This window comes from Cyprinodon tularosa, unplaced genomic scaffold, assembly GCF_016077235.1.
Source record: "Cyprinodon tularosa strain WSP-4 unplaced genomic scaffold, ASM1607723v1 ctg1401, whole genome shotgun sequence".
In the NCBI taxonomy this organism is placed as follows: Eukaryota; Metazoa; Chordata; class Actinopteri; order Cyprinodontiformes; family Cyprinodontidae; genus Cyprinodon; species Cyprinodon tularosa.
The window spans coordinates 38,443-55,944 of record NW_024038223.1 but is presented as its reverse complement, the minus strand read 5'-3'; the positions used below and the strand labels follow the sequence as shown (position 1 = coordinate 55,944).

The 17,502-nt window shown below is 43.8% G+C and overlaps 1 protein-coding gene across 1 annotated transcript; it reads right to left on the bottom strand.

Moving 5' to 3' along the window:
* Window positions 1-5,283: 5,283 nt before the first annotated feature.
* On the bottom strand, window positions 5,284-14,362 carry LOC119778939 (caprin-2-like). Its single transcript, XM_038278394.1, has 5 exons — window positions 14,099-14,362; window positions 12,382-12,465; window positions 12,141-12,224; window positions 5,719-5,850; window positions 5,284-5,630 (listed from the first exon to the last, which is right to left on the bottom strand). The coding sequence occupies exons 1-5, from the start codon at window positions 14,334-14,336 to the stop codon at window positions 5,347-5,349; spliced, it is 822 nt and encodes a 273-aa protein (XP_038134322.1). The 5' UTR covers window positions 14,337-14,362; the 3' UTR covers window positions 5,284-5,346.
* Window positions 14,363-17,502: the final 3,140 nt, after the last annotated feature.

Below are 17,502 nucleotides of genomic sequence, written 5' to 3'. Positions count from 1 at the left end.
GGCTCTGTGGTGACCGCCGACTGTGGTGCTGGAACAGGCTCTGAGAAGACCGCCGACAGCAGCTCTCGGACTGGAACAGGGGAGCCCGCCGATTGCCGCTCCGGGTCTGGAACTGGGGAGCCCGCCGATTGGGGCTCCGGGTCTGGAACTGGGGAGCCCGCCGATTGTGGCTCTGGAGCAGGGGAGCCCGCCGATTGCGGCTCCGGGTCTGGAACTGGAGAGCCCGCCGATTGCGGCTCTGGAGCAGGGGAGCCCGCCGATTGCGGCTCTGGAGCAGGGGAGCCCGCCGATTGCGGCTCTGGAGCAGGGGAGCCCGCCGATTGCGGCTCCGGGTCTGGAACTGGAGAGCCCGCCGATTGCGGCTCTGGAGCAGGGGAGCCCGCCGATTGCGGCTCTGGAGCAGGGGAGCCCGCCGATTGCAGCTCTGGAGCAGGGGAGCCCGCCGATTGCGGCTCTGGAGCAGGGGAGCCCGCCGATTGCGGCTCTGGAGCAGGGGAGCCCGCCGATTGCGGCTCCGGATCTGGAACAGGGGAGCCCGCCGATTGCGGCTCCGGATCTGGAACAGGGGAGCCCGCCGATTGCGGCTCCGGATCAGGAACAGGGGAGCCCGCCGATTGCAGCTCCGGATCAGGAACAGGGAGGACGACCGACCGCGTCCCAGGAGCAGGCCCACAGGAGACCGCCACCTGCGGCTCCTGGACAGGAACTGAGGAGCCCACCGACTGCGGCTCCACATCTGGAACTGGGGAGACCACCGACTGTGGTTCCAACTCAGAAAAAGGGGAGGCCACCGACTGTGGCTCCACCTCAGGAACAGGAGACACCACCGACTGTGGTTCTACCTCAGGAACTGGAGAAACCACCGACTGTGGTTCCACCTCAGGAACTGGAGAAACCACCGACTGTGGCTCTTCATCAGGAACAGGGGAGACCACCGGCTGTAGCTCCACCTCAGGAACAGGAGAAACCACCGACTGTGGCTCCACCTCAGGAACAGGAGAAACCAGCGACTGTGGTTCCATCTCAGGAACAGGGGAGACCACCCAAGGAGGCACATGTTCAGTCTCTGAGGTGGCTTGAGGTGTCTGCAGAGGGCTCTTGGCGGTTTGTGGCCTCTGCTGAGGGGCTCTTGGAGGCATATCTTCACCAACTCCACATTCTGAAGCCCTCTTAAGTTTCAACTCAGGGGTCTCTGGATGGCACAGGGCAGGCTCAGGGGTCTCTGGACGGCACAGAGCAGACTCAGGGGTCTCTGGACGGCACAGAGCAGACTCAGGGGTCTCTAGACGGCACAGAGCTGACTCAGGGGTCTCTAGACGGCACAGAGCTGACTCAGGGGTCTCTGGACGGCACAGAGCAGACTCAGGGGTCTCTGGACGGCACAGAGCAGACTCAGGGGTCTCTGGACGGCACAGAGCAGACTCAGGGGTCTCTGGACGGCACAGAGCTGACTTAAGGCGACGCCTTTTCTTACGCCGAGGGGTCTTTGGAGCTAAGCTAACTGGTTTACTAATTGAATCTGGCGACAAATTACCCGGTTGAAAAATAAGAGTTCCAGAACGGATTACAAATTCAGTGGTTAGTGAATCGGGCATGGGAACGGATTCAGGAACGAAAGTGACAGGTTCAGGCGTCTGATCAGGCTGGCGGGGAAGTCTAGTAGTTTGAAATTTAACTTGTGGGCCTAATTTGAGTCCTTTGACAGACGGAGCTAAGTGAGGGTCGAGTATATGTGAGCAGAGACTAACCTGGCGCTGAAGGGAAATGGATCTGGTTTGTAGTGCTATGTCTAACCCAATGGCTAGTTCTATGAGGTACTCAAGGTTAGCTGGCTCGACGTAAAATGAAAGCTCGTTTCTGACGGGTTCGTTCAGAGCTAAGAGATAAGTGGTCTTGAGCGCAGACTCGTTCCACCCAGAAACGGCTGCTCTTTCCTGGAACTCAGAAGAAAACTCGGCAACGGATCTATTTCCCTGTTTCATTTCGAATAGTCCACTAGAAACACAGGATTTATTTGTGACCTGATTAAAAGTCCTTTCAAACTCCTGGATGAATTTCTGATATGTACAGTTTATTCTAATTTTAGGTGGAAATCTGGTCTCCGCCCATTCAAGGGCTTCACCAGACAGAAAAGAAACGACAAAAGCTATCCTATCCTTATCATAAAGAAAACTAGAATTGTGAAAACCAAAAAACAACTGACACTGAAATAAAAATCTCCTGAGCTTACTTGGATTGTCGGAAAATCTCTCAGGCAGAGAAGGGCTGAGTGCAGAAAACGACGGACTGGGTTCTGACCAGAAAGGAGGATTATTATCTTGACTGGGAAGTGACGTCATTGCCGGTGACCTAGGAGACGGAAGTGAATTCGGAGCAGGACGTGCCGCTGACGTGGCGTTAGCATTATCCAAGCGGCTAGCGAGTGTTTGATTCAGCTGTAACTCACGGAGGGTTTGTGAATGTCCATGGATCTGAGCGTCCCGTTCCTCAATCCACCGACGGAGGTGATCTGCTGGGCTTTGTGTTTGGCTGCAGTGTTCTGTCATGATGGGTATCTGAATTAAGCCCAAAATGCAGAACACACACGGAAACTGGGTAAAAGTTCAACAGAGTTTATTATGGAACACAAGCACACGATAAAGAATGAGTTCTGGAACAGGTTCAGGGCTGGTTCACTAAAGTCTTGACTGGGACTGGAGACTGTTGGTTAGCAGAGTTCATGGGAAGCTAAGCATCTAGCTTCAGGCTTAGCATGGCAGACCTTGATCTGAGCTTCCAGCTCACTGCAGAGAACAACAGGGAATATCCACATAGGATTCTTCAGGGTGATTCCACATAGGAACCTTCAGGTTGGCTCACCAGGGCAGATTAGCAGGTTAGGCTCACCTAGAGCTTCAGGCTTGAGACTGGTTTCCTGTGATACAGCTCTCCCAGAGCTTCAGACCAGAGACAGGTTTCCTGTGAGGCACAGACAAAGGAGAGATTAGAATCTGATCTCACACTAGAGGCAACTAAGATTCAATCTGTAACAGAGGCTTAGGAAGCTAACCAACTAAGATCAACACTGCGGTGTGGAAGCAAGGTCTGGCAGGAGCTTATAAAGAGGAGGTCTCCTGATGAGAGGATTAACAACAGGTGTGCAGGAAGACTCCAGCCCAAGGAGACCCACGGCGCACTCTGCTGGAGACAGAGGGTAATCTCCAGATCCCAGCAGTAACTCCAGTCCTAATGGAAAGAAACAAACAACAAAAGGGGATCCTGGGCGCCCTCTGGTGGGCAAGCCTGAGGATCCTAACAGATCTGTTGTTACTATATTTTAATCTGACAAACCGGATCTTCTCGCCGTTCTTTTTCGTGTTTGGTGCGATTGCAGTAGAGGATCCTGACCTGGCCGGACCGGAGCGGAGCCTGAACATTTAGAGGATGTTTGGCTCAACCTGCTGCTGTGAAGCAGGATTCTCCACCATGAACAGAATCAACAATAAATCTGGATCCAGGCTCAGAATGAGCTCCTTGATAATTGATTGAGAATTCAATGTTTAACATGAATGCATAAACACCTCATTTTATGTCAGTGTTAAATTCTGTTTAAGGTAACAGATCATTAAAAATGTCTGCGGATCTTTACTGGTTGAGGATTTTCTTTATTCAGACCCTGATGATTTTTAATTGGTTCCCCTGGTTTAATGTTTCTAAATCTCTATTTCCCGTCATGTGCTCCATCCAATGCAGATCATTGGCTCCACCCACATCTAGTGAAAACTAGTGTGATTGGATGAGTCATAGAACGCAAACACTCATTGGTTAGCTAAAGGAAACCATCAGAAGCTAGCAGGTGTTCTTCAAACTGCTAACGTGAATTGTCTATGCCATGCTACAATGTGGGATTCAGAAAAAGATGTTGAAATGTCTGAAAGGTCGGACACAGGCGAGAGCGTATCGGGAGACGGAGACCAACCAGACCTCCCTCATCCTTGGCCCTATCTCAGAGAATTTATAGAAATAGTCCAAAATTGAGCTTTCAGTTCATATAGCGGCATCTGGCTGTTTTTTTAAACGTTACTTTATACTTTTATACTTTAAGTAGTTTTTGGAGCGCATACTTTTTCAGTTTTACTTGAGTAAAGAGGTCAAGTTGATACGTCAACTTTTACCAGAATGTTTTTAAACTGCAGGATCTATACTTCTTCTGATGTAACAAATGTGTGTATTTTTGATGCCACTGGTACCAGCTTTAAATATTGACTATATCTCTGCTGACTACCTATTAACAGAATCAATGAGATAAGTGTTGTTACTTTAGACCTGTCCTATCAACTCCCCCATGCATAGCAGTCACTGCAGTGGACATTTAAAGCCATTTTATTTGTATAGCACATTTCAGCACGCGAACAAAGCATAAGAAAGAAAAAAATTGAGGACAGCATGATACTGTGCCCTAATAGAGGCAGGTGAAGAAAAATTGCAATACAAACACACAAACTAATAATGTTGTGTCCCACAGCCATGAGAGAACCATCACATGGGTGGAATAATGAACATGGATTAGACAATACTGCATTATTGTTTTCAAACAAAAGCTAAAATCCTTTCTGAAAAATGAGGAGCTTCCAAGAACATCATGGAACGCTGGGGTCATCAGTATAGAAACTCTTTGTCCAAACAAATAAGTCTCAATTCTATTCAGTTTATTTCTATAGCTCCAATTCACATCATGTCATCTCAGGTCACTTTCCAGTTCACCAGATCATCCAGTCAGATTGATTCAAAGTTTTCTATCTAAGGAAAACCAGCTGATTGCATCGACTCATTGACTCTTCAGCAATCCCTCACACTAAGCATGCTTGTAGCGACAGTGGAGAGGAAAAACTCCCTTTGAACAGGAAGAAACCTCCAGCAGAACCAGGCTCAGTGTGAGCGGCCATCTGCTGAGGCCCACTGGGGTTCAAGGAGACAGAAGCAGACATAGAAAAAGAAGCATAGATACAAAAGGCAACTGTCAACCAGCTCCACAGGCGGCCCCGTCCAGGAAACACACAGCCAGGCAGACGAGCTCCGAGCCAGCTCCCATGTCAGAGGATGAAGAGAGCACATCCAGTTAGTCACAGTTTATTACTCATTCACCTTTAGAGGAGGTTTTATGGGAATGATAATGATAATCTACCAAAAGGGCACTTTTGGGCAAGAAGCAACCCCAACACACCCCACCCCCATCCACACACACACTGCATGTGTATTCTATAGTTTATTTTTAAAAAAAAGTCACTTTCTAAAATAGCAATACATAATGCAGTTTACTTTCACCTAATTTTTGTTGACAATCTTTATAAAGAAAACTCTTTTGATTTACATGGTGAAAAGCAGATGACCACTAAAGGTGGTATGATGATCTGGATTGTCATGAATCCAGGAGTTTGCCCGCATACGCATAAATACACTATCCCCAACATTTAACAGCGGTGTGACTCCATTAGAAGTCTTCTGACCACCGGAGGGCTGATTTTCATATGTTGCAATGATTTCCTCTCCATTTCGGACCAAAACAGCCGATGTTGGGCTTGAAGAACTTCCATGCCCATATAAGTGAAACTCAAAGTGGTAAACTCCTCTCACTGGTGCAGTGAACAGTCCTGTGGAGCATAAACAGAAATATCAGCCTCTTCTAAGCTTTTCTGTCTTTACAAATAAATGTAAAATATCCAGCGAAAATCTGAGCACCTGTACTTGGGCTGTAGGCATTTCCAATATTAGTTACAACATGCCCAAAGACCAGAGTTGTGTGTGTATTGAATGGTCCAAAGTTTCCTGAGCCTGATGTAAACAAAGATGCTGAGAAAGCCAGGCGTTTTACTGAAAAGAAGAGATAGATACCAGATAAATGTAGCATCAACAAAAATAAACATTAAACACATCTAATATTTTCTAATGAGCCTATATGCATGAGAACAAAGACATGCAAAAATATCCCTCTAGAAATCTAAGAAAAAGTAGAAAAGCATATGATATTATTATGAAACACTCTCTTTGGCTCCCAGTTCAATTCAGAATTCAATTCAAAATCCTTCTCTATACTTTCAAAGCCATCCCTAACCTTGCTCCTTCATATCTGTCAGACCTCCTTCACATTGCCACCTCCTCCCGCTCCCTTAGATCCTCCTCCTCCATCCACCTCACTGTACCCCCAGCTCGACTTGTCACCATGGGGAGCAGAGCCTTCAGCCGCTCTGCTCCCCAGCTCTGGAACTCACTTCCTCCCGACCTCCGCAGTATTTACTCTCTCCCCTTATTCAAAGCCAGACTCAAAACCCATCTGTTCCAGCTCGCTTATCTGTGAATACACTGCTCTTTTCCCTATCCATAATTTGTTTTTTGTTCTCTGTTGTTTTATGTTCCTGTATCTGTATTTTGTATTTTCATCGTCTTTTTATTTATTTTTTGTATTATTTGTAAAGTGACCTTGAGTGTCTAGAAAGGCGCTGTTAAATAAAATGTATTATTATTATTATTATTATTATTATTAAACAGGCTAACCTGTCTCCAGGATGGAAATGCTGCTAACATGCATCGCTTAAGTGTTAATTTCACAATATTCGGCCAAACAAGCTAAATTAAATTTATATAATGTTCTTTGTATTTAAGGACCAGATGTACAAAGCATGCATATGCATAAAATATTTTATGTTCCACTTGGCATGTACATAAATTAAGTTACAAATCAATTAAGTTAAATCAAAAAATACTTTTTACAAATACAAATTAATCCAAAGGGAACTTAGATATTGCAGTAACTCTTAGTTTTGTAAGTGTTAATAGCTGTAGGCAGGAAAGCTCTTAAGCAGCAGTCTGTCTGTCTTGCACTTGATCTGGAGAAGCCTGGAGGCAGAGATCAGACTGATAGAAGATCTGAAGCCTCTGAAGGACCTCAGCTTCCTCTAGAAGTCCAGTCTGCTCTGTCCCTTCTTGCAGACGGCTTCCCAGGTGTGTCTCCAGTCCAGGTTGTTGTCCAGGTGAACACCAAGGGATTTCTACTCCTCCTCCACTTCTTCTAACAGGATGTTAACAGCATTCAACTTGTTCTGAGAAAATATGCACTAGCAACGCAAACCTTTAAAATTAAGAAATAAACTATAGAGCCCAAAAACTCACCCAATCACAATGACATATGATTCCATTAATATTTTTCATAGAGCTAGCCAAGATCTGGACGATTGGCTAATAGTTGACCAACTTCTAGAGAAAACAGATGGTGACCAGCTCAGGGATAAACTGTTGCTAGAGTCAGACTCCATGATACTAAAGGAAGCCAGAGGTCTGCAGGTCACAGCCCTGACCGTTACCCGATTCCTTCACCCCCCCACCATGGACTGTTCTCCCTGCTGCCCTCTGGGAAGAGGCTTCACAGCGTTCAACGCAGGACCAGCAGGTTCTGCAGCACCTTCTTCCCTACCACCATCACACTGATAAACTGTTGAGACTCTAAATCATGTCAGACTTTGCATCACACTGACCATATTGATCACTCTTTGTATACAAAATGACTAAGTCTAAGTCCTTGGTGAATGTTGAACAGTTGGAAACTGCATAAATTTAATTGTCCGTGTTTGACCACATTGTGTATGATCCTGTGACATCATCATCGCCAGCAGTTCAGAACATTACTCAAGTGACTGCTGAGGCTGCCAGGTTAGTGACATTTTGGATGTACAGAGAGTAGAAATGGGGCCCAGGGAGATCTGCAGTTGCTCTTCCAAGTATGCAAAAAGAGCTCAGTAATGCCCTGCTCAGGGTAAACACTGTCATCACTGCAGTACTATAAATTAAACTATTTTTCCTGCTGCTGTCATTCCCCTCCATTCTGTCACTGCTGCTGTTCACATTAACTCAATATGCAGTTTGCAGCCCACTCCAAGTGGATAGAGGGGCAAAATTGTAATTCCTTAAGGAAAGCACAAAGCGTTTCTTCAGTCATGTTGCTCTGGAGGAAACAGCTACACCTCAGGCTACGGGCTTTTTCCCATTTCAGCTCTAGGTGTGGCCCGCCTCTGCGACAGATATGATCTCCACTGTGACCCGGGGTTTCAATTCATTCTGTCACTGCTGCTGTTCCAGTTCCCTGCTGTAAGTTTATTCTGACTGATGCCAGAGGTCTGCAGGTCACTGCTCTGACCCTTATCTGCATCTTTTTGAGGTTTTGCAAGGCCCACATGCTCTGTCGCTGCAAAAATCTTTTGAAAAAAAAGTTAAGATTCCTTATGTCTTAATTCTAGGCCCAGGAAGTTGGAAGTTTGTAGCTCAAAAGCTCTAGGAGGAGTTGTCTCAGATACAATATTTGAATCTTTTGAATCAAATCTAATTGATGACTTTGATTCAAAATGGCCGACTTGCTTTGGACCATGGCTCCAAGAGACTGTTTTGTAGGTTTCGATGGGTTACATATTGGAAATCCCAAATTTCATTGTCACTAAAAGCATGGCCTGGGGCTTATGTTTTGTTTTATGGCAAACAGACCACATTTGACGCTTAGCCCCGCCCACATCCTTTAATGTAGAAAAATTCCTTTGATAACTTTTGATCCCAATGCCTGAAGTCAATGTGGAGTAAATTTGAAGTCTGTAACTCAAAAGTTGTAGGAGCACTTTGCTTAGATATGTCATGAAGGTAAAAAATTCAAATGACACCTTTCATTCAACATGGCCAACTTCCTGTTGGGTTTGGACCATGGCTCCAGGGGACTTTTTTCTAGGTCCTGAGGGGTTACACATGTGTACCAAGTTTTAATTTTTTAAATCAAAACATGGCCTGGGGCTTCCCTTTTGTTTTAATGCCAAATTGTTGAATTTAGCGATTGGCCACGCCCATATGCTTTTATGTAGAAAAATTCCTTTGCTAACTTCTGATCCACATTACCTACAGTCAATTTGGAGTAAATTTGAAGTCTGTAACTCAAAAACTCTAGGAGGAATTCGTTCAGATCCATCATGAAAGTAAAAAAATTAAGCGATTGCTTTGATTCAAAATGGCCAACTTCCTGCGGGGTTTGGAGCATTGCTCCAAGAGACTTTTTGTAGGTTCTGAGGGGTTACACATGTGTACCCAGTTTCATATGTCTCAGTTTTTTGTGGATTTATGTTTTGGATTTTTGCTTATGTTTAACTTTTGAATAATAAATCTTCAAGTAACCTCCTTCAGTTTCAATCTGCATTTGGGTCCTGTCAAACCACCAAACTTGACACCTTAGATAGAAAGCTTTAAATCAATCTGACTGGATGATCTGGTGAACTTGAAAGTGCCTTGAGATGACATGATGTGAACTGGAGCTATAGAAATAAACTGAATAGAATTGAGCTGCACCTAATAGGTCTTAAAATGTGCATACCAATCCCTCTGATCAGCTGAAATGCACCCCCTTATTGCATCTGCAAAGAAGTTATCATCAATAAAATTCAGCCCCCTTTAATTTGAAATCCATTGTTGGGCCATAAACCATTATATTAATTTTCATGTGTTTATTGCTGACAAATCACTGTTGCTTGCTTACATCCAATGAGTTCTATTATGTTCTAATCTAACCTAATAATCCTCTTACAGTATTACAGAAGCTACAGTACATTACATGACCACAAAAAATCGGACTGAAGGCCTGATCGGATTTAAAATGTTTCACGTAAACATGTCAGGCTAATTCCAATCTGATTTCGTCTGATCGGAAAGAAACTTTATTCCGGTTGAGAGAGGTGTTTCTCACACCCCTGTTCTCCGGCTGCCACCTGGAATCTGGGGCCTGGGGGAAGAGCGAGCCGCCTGGTCCCTGGTCTTGGCAGGCGGCTGTTGCGGGGCCTGGGTGGCCTGCCGATGGCGGGGCTGTCACTTCTGCTCTCCCCAAAGGAGGGTGGAGGGAGGGGCGGGTAGCAAATTGAGGGGAGGAAGTGGCTGGGTGAATTATTTAGGGTGGGGCTCTGGTTGGGTAGCCTGTGTGGGGTGTTTGGGCCCTGATCCCGGGGGGCTTTTGCTGGGGGTGGTCTGGTCCGGGTGCGAGGTGGGGGGCCGGGCTTGAAGCAGGAACGAGATGGGTTGACGTGGCAGTGTCACCACTCCCCCCCCCCATTCCGGATTTTTGGTTCACTTATTGGGTCATCCAATAATCCCGGGACCGACAACCGGTGCCACCGGGTCTTTGGTCCTGGGATTATTAGATGTGAGTGTTAAGTGTGAATGTTTGTCCGCACTTTTTTTTTCTCATCTTCACAGAGACAGTGTGGTGTGAGAGGGGCGCTAGGGTGGGAAGGCGTGATTGAGACTTTTTTTTGGCCTGGGCTCGCCGGTGCACTGGTGGAGCTCGGGGTTTGGGGGTGGATGCCCGGGTGGCTACAGGCTCATTCCTGGCAGCTTCTCCGTAGGGACCAGCTGGGGCTCCAGCTAGGGGGTGGGGTTTCCCCTCGGACCTCGGATCCATGGGGCTCATGGACGGAATCACTTTGGGGTGGCTGGCTGCCGGCGGAGCCCGCGGACTCGTCCCTGCGGCTTCCGGGGCTCCGTCATTGCGGTGGCTGGGGGACTTTCTCTGAGCGATTTCTCCTTCTCCCTTGGTGGGGGTCGGATTTCCTGGGTTGGCCCCTCCTTGGTGCCTTTGCTCTTGGGGTCTCTTTGGGCGTCTGGGGCTTTGGGGGGGGGTGGGGGGTGCCTCTTCACAACCACTATTGAGCATTTTTCCTTTTGATAAACTTTACATGCACAAGTGCATTCTCGTAATAAGCTACAGGTGTTTGGTTCCAGGAACTTAGAGATTCACTTCCATACAGAAAGCCCATATTCTGATCTTCAGGTAACACTTCAGTACATGTCAGATTAAATAATACTACTGATACTTCAGCGATAGTATTTAGGTGTTACTTTATTGTATATTTCGTACCGTGTCTTTCGGTTGTTCTGTTCTTTTTACATCTCTTTGCAGGTGATGAAACAGACTGAAGATGTTTTATCATTATCTCCCTTTTATCTCCTCTTTCTTTCATCTTTTCTCCTTTTTTTCCTGTTTTTCCTTTCCTTTTCTACGTACATTGCAGTGTCCATATAAACTGTAAAACTCCCTGCATAATTAGAATAAAGATGCTTATATGCTTAATTTAAGCGGAACACTATGGCGATAGCCGTACTGCTCCACTTGTGAAAGTAAAATCTGTTGGGCTATTTTTGGCATCAAAACAATTATTCTTATTCTGATCAATCAGGATTTCGAGACGTAACTAATGAAACGTAGCTAATGAGCTTCATTAAATGTTGTTTTGTTGTGAACCTGCACAGAGATGATGAAGTATTAGGGTATAGTTTGTGAAATATTATTGTTATAAGCAGGCTTGGACTGGTAATCTGTGATAGCGGGCATTAACCCGGTGGGCCGGTCCTAATTTCAGCGTGCGAGGGCCGGCCCTCCTTAAATCATACCGGCTCCAACACCTCCTCTCTAGCCGAAGCTCCTACCTGTGACAGTAAATAACTCAAGGAGCTAAAGAAGTAATCTAATGTTAACTACCTAAATGATGCATGCAGTATATAAAGCCCTTCCTTTATGCACATCCTTGTGACGGTCAGCATATGGTGTCATTTTCTATTTCTTCAAACTGTAAAATCCTTGCAACAATTGTGCATTGTTGTCAGGTTATAAGATTTGTCTTATAAAAAGAAGAAGGTTATAAAAAACCTTTTCAATAGAATCAACTGGTTCTTAACTCACAGAGCCAGACTTTGAAAGCGAGCAGATTTTTTGCTATTAGTGGGCGTGTCTTATTGCAGCTACTTCATTGGCTGAATCATTTCCTCATTTCCTGTCACTTTATTACACCTGATTTGCTGTTTGTTGCCAACATCTGATCTGTATATTATTGTAGCAGCCTAATCATATATAATTTTATAAAACAAGTGGAGATATGTGTATTTAATCATATAATTTTCTGCTTTAAAAGAAACACATTATAGTTTTTAAAATTTGTCTGTTATGAAGTTTTTACCACACATGAAAACATATTTTCCCTGGAATTTTCCCAGCAATAAACTATGATTATGATTGTAACCCTACTGATGTCCCCCCCAGACCTAAAATTCATGTTATATAAGTGAGACTTTCAGTGATAATGATCACAGACCTTCTCCGTCTCTCTGCAGAGCTTCCACATGGTCTGCAGTAACGTTGGCTTTGACTTTAACTGTGACCAGTTCTGCTGCCTGAGCTGAAATACAAAGAACAGTGTTTGGATGACTGACTCTGAGGTATTGCTTTGGTTTGCCTGTTATTCCACATCTAAAATGCATCATCATCATCATTACTTTATTAAAGGGCAACATCAAAGTGATGAAAATATTTCAATGTAGGTTTTCTTCACAGACCTTCTCCTTCTCTCTTCAGAGCCTCCACCTGGTTTTCAGTGATGTCCACCTTGGCTTTAACTGTCATCAATTCTTCTGCCTGAGCTGAAACGAAGAGATTAACAGAGATTAAAAAAATAAAAGGTGTCTATAGAATCAGCTTTAATGGCAGGTCTGTGTGCACAGAGCTAATTGATTCAGTTCTGATCTCTCACATGGTGAAACATCTCAGACAGACAGAATTAAGGCTCAAATGTGATAAAAAGGAAAAGACAGAATAATAGACTTAACGTGAAGCACATCTCTTTTTATAGATGAATGAGAATGGGTTTGTAATATTGCAAAATGCTTCAATTATTAATATCTGATTACCTGAATCTAATGTCTTCATTACATTAAGTAATAGTGTTGCTTGAATTAGTTAAAGGTACACTATGCAACCGGTGTTGATTTTCCAGTGAGGCTCCCCCCAGAGGGCAAAAGTAAAAGTGCACTGTCGTAAATATGCTCAGCTGTTCTCCTGGTTTCTCCGTCAAGCCAGGCGCGGTTGTTTTGAGCTTAGCAGCGAATGACTAATGCTGCGTTCACACTGGACGTAGCTGGCGCGACAGAAGCAGCGAGTTTACATGCAAAGTCAATGGTTGACGCGCGTCAAGGCGCAGCAAAAGGTCCCGCGGCGCGTTTTGAGCAGCAGGCGCAGCGCATCTGAGCAGCTGAAGCAGCGCGTCGGGCGCGTTTAACGCAGGGAGAGAGACACAGCGCTGATGATCACTACTCTTAAACAGTTTATTGACGCCTAAATTAACTTAAAATGCAGAAATCTGCCGGCAGAATATGCAGTTTGGATTATTTAGATGAAAAACACCTACCAGCTGCCGCCGTGAACCGCGAGGAGGCGACCCGGCCAGAGGCTGCTGATGAAGGGATTCCTACTGTCGGCGCCCCGCTGGTATGTGGGGGTCTGAGCGGCTCCGACAGAAAAAATATTGAAGGCAGGATAATAATCTGAATGAACTGACGGCACTGATTACGTTTTCAGGTGTATTTTCTCACTTAAAAACATATTAAGACTACTTTATTCCCACTGATCACAGCAAATATAGCTGCAAGGCAGAGAAAGGATAGTGAAGCTCCGCCCAACGCGCCAGACACACTTTTGCACCGCGCAGGCAGAGCAGCAAAGCTGCTTCAGCCACGCGTCAGAACTAACTGGTAGAAGCAGCAAAAATGAAGCAGCAGACGTGATTTTGCTGCTTTTGCTGCGTGAACGTAGCATAACTGCACAAAGATCGCCACTGTGCTAGCAACGAGAATGCTTTTAACTGGGGGGTGTAGCAGTTCTCGCCGTAAAGCAAGACTGACTCTCGCGAGACTTCTGAGCCTGTGGGTGCGGGTCGGTGCTCCTGCAATTGCAAGTGCAGTATTTCCCCCACAGACCACCAGGGCGGCCGAGAATACCTTTGTTCAACCTGAAATGACTCATTTAATCATCCATAACGTTATGGAACACATTAATTAACTGAAAAATGTTGCATAGTGTGCCTTTAAAAGAAATATGTCTTCAAGCTGAAACAGTTTCTGAACAAACTGGAATTCGTTGCCTTTTAATTATGTTTACAGAATATAGATTTTTTTTAAACGTTAAAATTTGTTCTATTTTAAACTTTCCACATTTTGAGACATAAAAATAAAACATATAATAATTTATAGAAGGCAATATTTCTCCTAGTAAACGTACCTTCATTATCTTTCTGCAGATGTCTCACCTCCACCCTTAGTTCAGCCAAGCAGGCGCTCATCTCTCTGAGGACAGCGTTGATGTCCTGGGTGCAGGTCTGCTGGGTCCCAGAGAGATGTTCTGCTTCTCCTACCTGTGCTGCAGGTGAAACGATGTCCTTGTCAGAGACAGTTTGAAGCTGAGCAGGACAGACAGAGCAGACTAAGAGCAGCAAAGGAAAAATCATTCTCGTTTCCATCCTGATTGTTGGTCTCTGCAGGTCGGCTCTACTGTTTAAGACCTAAGTGGCATCAAGCCTTAAATATTATATATATTTATTGCTGACTACTGATTAACAGCGTCTATTATCTAAACTACTGAGAAATCAATTGTTACTTCAGGCATGTCCTATAAAAATATGATAAACTTAGTGTTAGGAATGAATGTGTAACTAAACCATAAACCATCCAGGAAGGATTATGCTGCTATGAGACATAGAAACATCGATCAACTTCACCTTAACATTGTATTAAACTCTTCAGTTTACCAAAACACTGAAAATTCATTAATCTTGATTCCAAGTGAAAATGATTAAACCTGATGTAAAAACAAAGAGCCATGTTATAAATATGGACGACCAATATATATATATATATATATATATATATATATATATATAAATATATATATATATATATATATATATATATATATATATATATATATATATATATATATATATATATATATATATATATATATATATATATATATATATATATATATATAGTGTATATATAAAATAAACTGTTTTCTCACCCCTCGTGGGGTGGTATGTGTCATCCTGGGGTCCTCTACCAGAGGCCTGGGAGTTTGAGGGTTCTGCGCAGTATCTTAGCTGTTCCTAGGACTGCGCTCTTCTGGACAGAGACCTCTGATGTTTTACCTGGAATCTGCTGTAGCCACTCTCCCAGTTTGGGGGTCACAGCCCCCAGTGCTCCCATTACCACTGGCACCACTGCTGCTCTCACTTTCCACATCTTTTCTAGCTCCTCCTTCAGTCCTTGGTATTTCTCAAGCTTCTGGTGTTCTTTCTTCTTGATGTTGCTGTCGCTTGGGATTGCCACATCTATCACCACTGCCTTCTTCTGCTGTTTGTCGATCAACACGATGTCTGGTTGGTTAGCCATCACCTGTTTGTCAGTCTGGATCTTGAAGTCCCATAGGATCTTAGCTCGGTCATTCTCAACTACCTTAGGAGGTGTCTTCCATTTTGACCTTGGGACTTCCAGCCCATACTCATGGCAGATGTTCCTGTACACTATGACAGCTACCTGGTTGTGGCGTTCCATGTATGCACTTCCTGCCTGCATTTTACACCCTGCTGTTATGCGCTGTATTGTTTATATATATATATATATATCCAAGTTTTCTGCTTGGGGGGGGCATGAGTATGAATTCAGAGCTAAACATCCAGATGTTAACAGATGAATTCAGAGCCAAACATCAGGATTGTGTGAGAACAAAGCCAAGGAGCTGCCATGGAGGGAAAGGAAGGAAAGTCTGAGCGTTAGAGGAGCTTTGCTGAACAACCATCAATTTTCTGTTCCACACCTTATTTCTATAGTAGGATTAAATAGTTTTTTTTTTTTCATTTCACTCCATAAAAGGTTTTCTATAGAATCAGTACCAGCTTTGATGGCCAGGTTTGCACAAATATTACATTAGATGCAGTTTTCCATCTCTCACATCATAGTTAACAGTTCCATTAACAGTCGAAAAAAAGTCTTTAAAAGATGTTTCGACCTACAAGCTTTTCTCCCATGAAATACAAAACAGCACAAATAATGAATTAGCTAACAAACTGATGTCCGTCCTTCAAATATTTGTAGATACCTTTATGTAGAAGTCTGGTATTATTCAGTACCTCTGAACCGCAGGTTTATATTACATTCATCACATTACATCTTCATGCCCTGCGATGGACTGTCCAGGGTGGACCCCGCCTCGCGCTCATTGACAGCTAAAGATGGACACCAGCAACCCTCACGACCCCACTTGGGATTAAGCGTGTTAGAAGATGGATGGATGGATATTACATCTTCATTCAAAGATGACCTAAAAAAAAAACATAAGGTCAGATCAGATTTTTAATAATACTTCTAGTGCTAATTAGCAAACATCAATAATAATTATTTAAATATGCTAAGCCCATCTCTCTATAGAAGGAAATTTCACCATTCCCACTTTTCCACCATTGGAACAACATAGCTGCAAAGGGACGACAGGGAACTGTTTTCAGAATGGAGAAGAAGAGCTTCTGTTCAATGCTGACTGAGAAAGTGACAACTGATGGTGAGATTATTGGGAAATTAAAGAAACATTCAATGGCTGGATTGATCCTTGCAATATCTTCCATTTTTAAAATGTGTGGTTCATAAGCTAATGTAAACACAATAACGTAATAATTTGCATTGAAAGTGTCTTTATTGAGGTCAGAACAGCTAAGAAGATGGGCTCTGAACCAGAAAGATTGCATTCAACCAGTGAATGCTAATCTGCAATGAAGCTGATTTAGGAGGTGGTGCAGACAATGCTGTTCAAATCAGGATTTTCTTTTTGGTCCTCAGATTATAAAAACCTCTGTCTTAAATTCATACATTACTGGGCTGCATCAGGTTTTCTCATATAAATAAATGCTGCTCATGTTATATGTTTGTTCCTAAAGCTACATCATCAGAGGAAGACATCTTTCCAGCCCATTCTAACCTTGACACAGCTTTTCCACTCAATGATTAACTTTCCAGACAATCTGTTTCCTTATAGTTTAGTATAACCAATAAAAGTAGGTCAATAATCTTTTTTTTATAGCCACCGCTAGAAGTAAAAAAATATCTGGCTCAGCATTATCTTTATTTTCAAGAAGTGCACTACAAGGTTTGCTAATAATAGAAGGATATAAAGGAAAAGAACAAGGATTTTACTGGTTTGGGTACAGAGGTCAGTTTCACCAGGCAGGTTTAACAAACTTAGACTCAAATCCTCAACTCTAAATAATCGCGCCTTATGCTGGAATCTCTGAGTTTTCTGGTTCATAAAAGCTGCTGTGAATAAGTTCAATCAACTCTAAGTAGGTCCACTTAGAGTCAAATGCAGGCGTAACAAATTTAAAAAGCCATTATCAGTGGACCCTCTATTCAAGGACACACCATGACAACAGGCAACAGGAAGTGCCTATTTCACCTCCCTGGAGCTAGTGATTTTATGAAGAAATAAAAGAAAAAATAGAAAATTGTGTTTAAGACAGATAAACAGTTCTACAGCTTCAAAAGAGACGAAGATGGCCGAGGAGAAGATTGTTGCTGAGTTAAAAGGGCAGGCAGTTTAGCATTTAATGAAAGCACTCTCCTCTCTGTCGTTCCATT

Coding starts and splice junctions, on each gene's coding strand:
- LOC119778939 (XM_038278394.1), bottom strand. CDS start 14,336: ATGGAAACGAGAATGATTTTTCCTTTGCTGCTCTTAGTCTGCTCTGTC. Junction 5,851..12,140: donor TCTGCAGAGAGACGGAGAAG/GTCTGTGATCAT, acceptor TCTTCTTTTCAG/TAAAACGCCTGGCTTTCTCA. Junction 5,631..5,718: donor TGCCTACAGCCCAAGTACAG/GTGCTCAGATTT, acceptor TATGCTCCACAG/GACTGTTCACTGCACCAGTG.